The following is an 8,973-nucleotide window of genomic DNA, read 5'->3' on the forward strand; positions in this document are numbered from 1 at the left end:
CGGTTAAGGCGTGGCATCCTTGCACAATGAGTCGTAGGGTCGAAGGTCCACGGACGCGCACTGGATGAATAATCTGGGTCGGCTATGTTAAATTTCGGAGACACCACGCTTTACCCGGGCCAGCATTCACCGCTGATTTACCTCCTCCTAAGATCTCTGTGGGACCAGGCCTAGGGAGCCGTTGGACGACGGGACCCGTCTTTTGCACAATGATATCTTTTCTTCCTTCATGGCAATCTCTTCCTCTTACGCCTATAAAAAGCAACCACCCTCTCTTATGCCTATTTTTTACTATTGTTATTTTATTCTTCTTAGTATTATTACTATTACTGATATTTCCATACTGCTATTCCGTAATTTAATTTTTACTATTGTTACTGTTATTTTATTCTACTTCTGCTTTCACTATTTTATTTTTTAAAAAAATCCTCCCATGGCGCCTTAATCTCACATTAATCCCTTATGCAAAAATTGAATCTAATTATTTAAAAAATATACCCTACTTTCTACTACCACACTAAAACACTAAAGTTACTGCCACACTAAATCCTCAACCCTCATTTCATAATCGTTATATTTGCATCTTTCGCTTGAAAAAAAACACAAATTTTATCACCACTTGAAAAAATATCAAATTTTACCACCACACCGCACCATAAGAGCATAACCCTCATCTCAAACGGATCGATATCATCGACCCCCTCAATTAGACACACGCCAACAAATTTATCCAACAATAATAACACATACAAATAGCCCACGAGACTTCCACATCCATTTATCCATCCAAAGGCCGTAGTCCTCTTACCAAGACTCCATAACAACAACACCACCAACGACGTCACGAGGTTTTAGATCATTCACATATTTCATGATCTGTGTGCCTCCAAAAATACCCAATTTCCATAGTGTGTATTAAACCCCAGACCAAACCACAACTGTTTTAGCGATCCTACGGACAACTAACAGCGACACGAACCGTGAAATATACAGATAGAAAACTCGAAGTCGAATTTAATCGACCTCCTCCATCTTGCTCTCCTCGTTCCCCTCTTCCAACGCCGGCATGTCGGTGTCCTCGCCGCCGTCTTCATCCTCCTCGTCAATGCTGAGTCCCAGCTTCAGCATCCTGTGAATCCTCCCGGCGAAAGTATTCGGATCCTCCAAGCTGAACCCCGAAGTCAACAGCGCTGTCTCGTACAGAAGCAGCACCAGGTCCTTGACCGACTTGTCGTTCTTGTCCGCCTCCGCCCTCTTCCGCAGCTCCTCCATGATCCCATTCTCAGGATTGATCTCCATCGTCTTCTTGCTCGACATGTAGGCGCCCATGCTGCTGTCCCTCAGCGCCTGCGCCTTCATGATCCTCTCCATGTTCGCCGTCCACCCGTACTCGCCGGTCACCAAGCAGCAAGGGGAATCCACGATTCGATCCGAGACCACCACCTTCTCCACCTTGTCGCCCAGGATCTCCTTCATCGTCTTGCACAGGCTCTCGAAGGCGGCTTTCTTCTCTTCCTTCTTCTTCCTCTCCTCCTCTGTGTCTTCGAGGTGGAGCCCTTCCTTGGTGGCGGAGACGAGCTTCTTGCCGTCGTACTCTTTCAGTTGCCCGACGGCGTACTCGTCGATGGCGTCGATCATGAAGAGCACTTCGTAGCCTTTCTTCTTCAGTTTCTCCAAAAAGGGGGAATTTTCGACGGCTTTTTTGCTCTCCCCGGTGATGTAGTAGATCTCCTTCTGCCCCTCCTTCATCCTCGTAACATAGTCCTTTAGGCTCGTCATCTCCTCCCCGCTCTTGGTAGAGTAGTAGCGGAGGAGCTCCGCTAACTTGGCCCTGTTCTGGCTGTCCTCGTGGATGCCGAGTTTTATGTTCTTGGAGAAGGCCTCGTAGAACTTGTTGTAGTCGTCTTTGTTCTCCGCGATCTCCGTGAACATCTCGATGCATTTCTTCACGAGGTTCTTGCGGATGACTTTAAGGATCTTGTTCTGCTGCAGCATCTCGCGGGAGATGTTGAGCGGCAGGTCGTCGGAGTCGACGACGCCCTTTACGAATCCAAGGTACTCCGGGATGAGCTCCTCGCAGTTGTCCATGATGAAGACACGCCGGACGTAGAGCTTGATGTTGTTCATCTTCTTCCTCGTGTCGAAGAGATCGAACGGAGCGCGCTTAGGCACGAAAAGGATCGCTTTGAACTCCAGCTGCCCCTCGACGGAGAAGTGCTTTACGGCGAGGTGGTCCTCCCAGTCGTTTGTTAGGCTTTTGTAGAAAGAGGCGTATTCTTCCTTCGTAATCTCCTCCGGCTTCCGAAGCCAAATCGGTTTCTGCTTGTTGATCAGCTGCCACTCGTGGGAGACTTCCTTCACTTTCTTCTTCTTTCCTTTGTTCTCCTTGCCCTCGTCGACCTCCTCTACGTCTCCTTCCTCTTCCTTTTTCGACTCGCCCTCATCCTCGTCGTCGCTGATTTCCTTCTCGGTCGTTTTCTCAGTCCACAAGTAGATCGGATAGCTGATGAACTCGGAGTGCTTCTTCACCAGGTCCTTGATTCTTCTCTCTTCCAAGTATTCCAGCTGCATTAAGATGACAATTTAATAATTCAAATCTAAGTTCATTAAAAACAAGGCAAATATTACCTGATCTTCTTTGAGATACAGAGTGATCTTAGTGCCGCGGCCGAGTTGCTCGCCGGAGGTGTCCCTGGTGACGGTGAAGGAACCACCGGCTTGTGATTCCCAGACGTACTGCTCGTCATCATTGTGCTTGGTTGTTACGATAACCTTCTCGGCGACCAGGTACGCAGAGTAGAAGCCGACGCCGAATTGACCGATCATGCTCACGTCCGCACCGGCTTGCAGGGCCTCCATGAACTCCTTGGTGCCCGACCTTGCGATCGTTCCCAAATTATTCACCAAATCTGGGGAAGAAAGTGTATAGTAAATTAAAAACCACAAAATTTCCAATCATTGGAGCAAGATTAGTTGATCCGTGGGTAAAATTGCTAGAGATTTGCGTCTGATCAATGATGCAACAAGAAATCTGAATAGAAAAGGGGGGATTACCTGCTTTGGTCATGCCGATGCCACTGTCTACGATGGAGAGCGTCTTATTCACCTTGTCCGGCACCAAGCGGATGAAGAGCTCCGGCTGAGCGTCCAGCTTGCTCTTGTCGGTAAGTCCCTCAAATCTGATCTTATCCAGGGCCTTCGATCGAACCATAAAATTTCAGTAAAAAAAAAAAAAAACAGAATCAAAAGAGGATGAAATAGCATTGACGATGAAACTCACATCGGAAGCGTTGCTGATCAGCTCCCGCAAGAAGATCTCCTTGTTGGAGTAAAAGGTGTTGATGATGAGGCTGAGCAGCTGGTTGATCTCCGCCTGAAAAGCGAACGTCTCGGTTTCCCCCATCTGCTCGTCCGCCATTGCCGCGATCGGGAGAAAGTAGCTTCGCAAGTGGGAATCGGATGCTTCGAGAGCTTGTACGCGATAACTCTAGTGCTGGCGAGGAGACGGAAGAGGACGAACGCTTTTATAGGGAGGTGGGAGCGGTCTCCAGGGGTTTCTGGAGACTTCCCGCGACGCCACACCCTTTGATTTCGATCGTCTTATTATTAAACCGTTAATTAATCCTCCGTTTATTCTTAATCTACTAACTCCAGAAGTTTTTGGGGAATCGAGCTTTCCAGGCTCTGCCAGATGGAGAAGGAACTTGGCAGGCAGTGTGGAGATAGGATTCGGATCGGATATTTTCTTGAAATTCGATTTGATTTGTTTGAATTTTATAAAATTTAATAAACTTAAATTTAAAATCCTCTCAGTGATATGCTGCCACTCTACACGATTTTCACGGCAGCACTTATCAGAATTAAAAAATCCTTTCCCTCCAAAAATTTAAACATTTTGAAATTTGAACCATCCTCACCTCCTAGAGTTGTTAATCATCATCTTCATCAATTAACTCCCTTGCTACTGCTCACATCACCTCGCCGAACTTATCTATCGCCATTCATCAACAATGTATTCTCCGTATATATGTCCTAAATATCTTCCTTCTCCATTCAAATATTATAATTTTAAAATTTATACAACGCTCTTGTTTGTGGTCCTACTATGTTGTAGCAGCTACAATTTTGTAACTGCTACAATATTCTAGTCTAAGAACGTTGTAAGAGCTATGATTTCATAGCTGCTATAATATTCTTAGATCAGAATGTTATAGTAGCTACAGTAGTTGCTACAAAGTGATAATCATGTTGTAGCAGTTACAAAACCATAACTGCTACAATATTCTTAGATCAACACGTTATAACAGCTACGATACTGTAGTTGTTACAACGTGCTTAGATCAGACCATCATGTTATAAAAAAACTACGAAATCATTACTGTTACAATATTATTATATTAGCATGTTGTAATAGTTATGGATCATAGCTGCTACAATGTGCTTAAATTAGCATGTTAAGTTCATTTTATTGTTTAAAACTAACATTGTAATGTATCACTAAGATATTAAGTATTTGTTTACATAATTAAATGGCGTCTAGTGCTTCAACCTCCCTTAAAAGCTCTACGCCTCTACTTCTCATATATATCATAAAAATTATAATGGAAAAGTAACGTTCCCCAATTTAAATTGTTCATATTATCACTAGAACCAAATGAGTGACATATAGAGTTGATAAGTAGAAGCACATTTGTGTTAGTTAGAGCCCTAGAGCCAATCATTTGATGATTGTATGGACTCATTGTATCATATTCTTGTATATTAATAAAGGCATTTGAATTTTGGTTATTATACTTACTTGTATTGGTGTCAAATAAACTAAGTATAATAATGTCCTTGAGTAAGATGGTTCTCACCTATATCAATCGGTTAGTTGAACCGATAGTGAGATGATATAGGGAACACTACTCTTAATCATTCCTAGTCGAGTATTAACATTCAGGGACAATGTTAATGCAATAAGACTAGCATGTAGGTCAACTCGATGACTTGATCTCACAAGTCATGGATATAGAGATATCAAGTTGACACATAGGTATACATTAGAGAATGTATACTGAATGACCCGCCATGAGAAAGTATCATGGATCGTTATATGAGTGTCATATATTTTCTCATGTGGCTATTAGTATGACTACTAGTCCTTAGACCTAAAGTCACCATAGATCCCTACATAAGGAGTTATGTACTTTGGTTTCGTCAAACGTCACCCGTAACTGGGTGGACTATAAAGGCGATTACTGGGTATGTAACGAATTATGCAGAGGGATGTGAGTGATGTAGATGGGATCTATCCCTCCTATATGACGGGAGTGACATCGATATTCTTGATAGAGTAAGACCACGAAGTGTATGATCATACCCAAATGAGTCAATATGAGATATTGAGATCATTTGATTGAGTGAGTCTACTTGGAGTTCAAGATTTAGATTGGTTAGAGGATGACACGGTCTATGCCTCACATTGATCAATCTAGATGTCTAGGATAGAAGGACACTTGTCATATATTGTGAGGAGTCACAATTAGTAGTCACAAGGTGATGTTGGATCTCAACATTCTTGTAACTTGGGTAGCAATGATGTATTGCTAGATGCCGCTCATTGCTTATGTTTTTAAAGGGGTTTAGAAACATTGCCAACGTTACAATAACCTATTGGGTCACACACAAAGAACAAGTGGATGGAGATTAGGTTCATAGGATGAACCAATTGGATTAGGTTCATATGATGAACCAATTGGATTCGGATTGATTTAAATTAGACTTATTGAGTTAGACTCAATTAGATTCAATTGTTGAATGAGTCTAATTTAAATTTGATTCATTGAATCAATTTGTATTAATGAATTGAGATTCATTAAATTAAAATTGACTTGAATCAAATGTTGGATTTGACTCAACAAGGAAGAGAATTGGTCAATTTTGACTTGACCAAATGGAAGTTGAAACATCAAGTTTGACTTGATGCATTGCCACATCATGGAGGATGACTCATCCTACATGGCAGCCACATCATCTCCAAGTTGTCAAGGAGGTTACAAATACCATTCTCATTTAATGTGGCCGGCCACATTAAATGGAATGGGAGTTACATGTGTGGCCGGCCACATTTTGTGATTGGAGTTTTTATTTTGCAATTAAGTGTGGTGAATGCATCTTCTTCCTTGCTTCTTCCTCCTCTTCTCTTGCTGTTGCCGTGGGTTCCAAGGGAAGGTGAATGTGGTTGAGTGAGTTCCAAGAGCAAAGGAAGAGTGAAGGTCACAAATGAGGGATACTACTTTTTGAGTGTATGGTATTCCTTTTGCATCCTTTCTTTTCTTCCTTTTTAAATCCTACCCGAGAGCTCTAGAAAGTGCTAGCACACTTGGGGCTCTCTTCTCCATCCTTGAGTGCTAGAGAGCACTCCTTGTTCGTGTGGATATCACTAGAGAAGTATCTACCTTGATACTTTGGAGATCCGACACGTACCTTGGACGAGCAGGAATTTTGCGAGGACACGCTTCAAAGGTAAAAATTCTTAACATGTAGATCTAGGAGTAGATCTAAAGTTTTGAAACTCGTACTTGTATTTCATTTGGTTTTTTCCTTGCATGGATCTACGGCTTTGGGTGATTCGGGGTTTCCGCGACGCGAAAAGCGGTTTTCGCGGCCCGAAAAACCCAACAGCATTTGTCTGGACCCTAGACATACTGTAAAATGCAAACATTAGAGACCTTGTACAAAATATGTTTGACAATTGAGACTATCATGCTAAGTGTTTCATCATTCAAAATCAAAAAACTAGATTCATAAGAAAAGATATTGTACTGATTTTAGGACTTCCAGCTCTTGATGATAAAGTCCCTTAGCATTTGGATGTCACCTCCACCTTACCTTCAATATTTCATAGATCGAGATGGTTCAAAGAATGAAGTAGAGAATAAGCTAATCAACATCAATAAGTAACCAGAGCCATCTCCTGAATTTGATATTTTATTTTGTCAACTTGTTATTTTTCTATTTTTTTATATGCATATTATTTACTATTATTAGCAGTATATCTAGACTACCATTAAATTTACTACTTAATTGTGTATATGACTTTGAAAATTTTGGTAGATATAATTTGTGTAAGACTGTATAGGACTATATCATTCTACAAATGGAGGGCATTGGTGTGATGCACTCACTAAAGCCCAAGCCATCGGACCTTGAGGGAAATCAGACTCTAATGTTGAAAGATTTGCACACTTATTTGTTGTAAGTTGTTAAATCTTACTGTAACTTTATTGATTCAAAATTTATAACAATACTTATTGTATTGTAGGTTTGGATGTGAACAGAATCATATAGCTACACAAGAATTTTGCCTTGTAAGAATATGTCGATGACATTGGACAATCTTATGCGTATATACAATAATGACTTGGTTGGGTAACTGTTTTCATAAAAAATAATAGCAACTTTGGTTTCATCAGATTTAGAGAAAATCTACTATAAATTGATTTCCTAAAAGATGTGGAAGATCAAATCAAATTGCTAAGAACTTTGCCAATGTGTCTTTTCCTAAGCAAGCAAGGAAGTACAAGACGAGCATGTAGCAGAGGATGTTTAGGTTTAAGGTGTAGAAGATTTTCAGGAACAAGTATTAAGCATAAAAAAAAATTAAGGTGAACACGAAACTCTTTCTCTATATATACGATTATGATATACTCCCCGATCGTCCGTCCGTGTCACTCATCCACGACTGAGTGGTTGGGGCTCCTTGAAGTGATCCGTGCATCGTAAAGTAAATACACTTAAGGCGCTCGAATTACTTCCAAGCCCCTGACCACTCAGTCGTGGACAAGCGACGTGTGTGTACACTCAGTCACGAGTGAGTAGCCGGAGCACTCGGAAGTGATTTGGACACCCCTAAGAATGTACTCGGGACGTCCGAATCACTTTCAGTCATCCTGACCACTCAATTATGGACTGATGACATGAACGGACGATCGGGGAGCATAATAACTTTCACTATATAAACGTTCCATTCTATAAAATTTTATTTACTAAATTATCCTTATTTTTTTTAACACCATTATAAATAATTACCAATTAATGGCTACATTATAATATTGTTTAGAAATAAAATATAACTAGAATTTTTAATTACTATAATATAATATTAATCAAAAATAAAAATGCTCGTTTTATAATAATTATATAATTATTATATTATAGTGTTATTAATATTTATAAAAGTTAAAATATTATTATAATGTAAGATTAATTGATAAAAAATAAAAGTGCTCGTATTGGAACATATATAAATTATAATTGCTAATATATATTTTTATTAGCATTGATTAAAATTTAAATATTTATTTTCAAATTTTATATTATTAAAATTGATTTATCTCAATGATTGTTAAATTTTGTATCCTTTTATCTTCCATTACCAACACAAACAGACTAGATTATTTTTTGATTTGCCAATTAAGAAAATAATAAAAAACAATAAAAATATTAAAAGGCCAATTAAATGAATTGTAATCCAATTTTAACAAAATAGAGCTGAGTTAAGACAAACTAAATTTTATATTCTTCAACACTATTTAATAAAATAAATAAATAAAGTCTAATCTAAGATTAAACACATTTATAAAACAATTGCAATTTTTTTTTTAAATTTTAACTAAAAATATTACGATATAAATCAATTTTAACTAAACTCATTTTATATTATAGTAATTTTGATTAAAATTATTATAATTAGTAGTTAAAATATTTTTGATTCGGATTTATTTTAACTTCTTAAATCAGAAATTAAATACATTGGCTTAAAATTAATAAAAATTATTTTAATATTTAAAATCTTAATTTTTGATAAATTAACTGATGATTTTTTTTTTAATGAAGTATTGATTAAAAACGTGGGATAATACGAGATTATTCACACTGGATTAGTCAATTTTAAAAAATCAAAAATCAAAATCAAAATGAAAACAAAAA

The 8,973-nt window shown here is 38.8% G+C and overlaps 1 protein-coding gene across 1 annotated transcript; it reads right to left on the reverse strand.

Annotated features, from left to right (window-relative positions):
• Nucleotides 1–670: 670 nt before the first annotated feature.
• On the reverse strand, nucleotides 671–3,509 carry LOC121983772 (heat shock protein 83-like). Its single transcript, XM_042536385.1, has 4 exons — nucleotides 3,281–3,509; nucleotides 3,055–3,196; nucleotides 2,629–2,909; nucleotides 671–2,565 (listed from the first exon to the last, which is right to left on the reverse strand). The coding sequence occupies exons 1-4, from the start codon at nucleotides 3,416–3,418 to the stop codon at nucleotides 1,015–1,017; spliced, it is 2,112 nt and encodes a 703-aa protein (XP_042392319.1). The 5' UTR covers nucleotides 3,419–3,509; the 3' UTR covers nucleotides 671–1,014.
• Between the last annotated feature and the right edge of the window lie 5,464 nt (nucleotides 3,510–8,973).

The sequence above is a fragment of the Zingiber officinale genome, chromosome 5B (assembly GCF_018446385.1).
Source record: "Zingiber officinale cultivar Zhangliang chromosome 5B, Zo_v1.1, whole genome shotgun sequence".
Lineage (NCBI taxonomy): Eukaryota > Viridiplantae > Streptophyta > Magnoliopsida > Zingiberales > Zingiberaceae > Zingiber > Zingiber officinale.

What these genes read in the sequence shown, in the direction of transcription:
- LOC121983772 (XM_042536385.1), bottom strand. Translation starts at nt 3,418, where the DNA reads ATGGCGGACGAGCAGATGGGGGAAACCGAGACGTTCGCTTTTCAGGCG. An exon ending in TGATCAGCAACGCTTCCGAT is followed by an intron (nt 3,197 to 3,280) that starts GTGAGTTTCATC and finishes GTTCGATCGAAG; the next exon opens with GCCCTGGATAAGATCAGATT. An exon ending in TGTATCTCAAAGAAGATCAG is followed by an intron (nt 2,566 to 2,628) that starts GTAATATTTGCC and finishes ATCTTAATGCAG; the next exon opens with CTGGAATACTTGGAAGAGAG.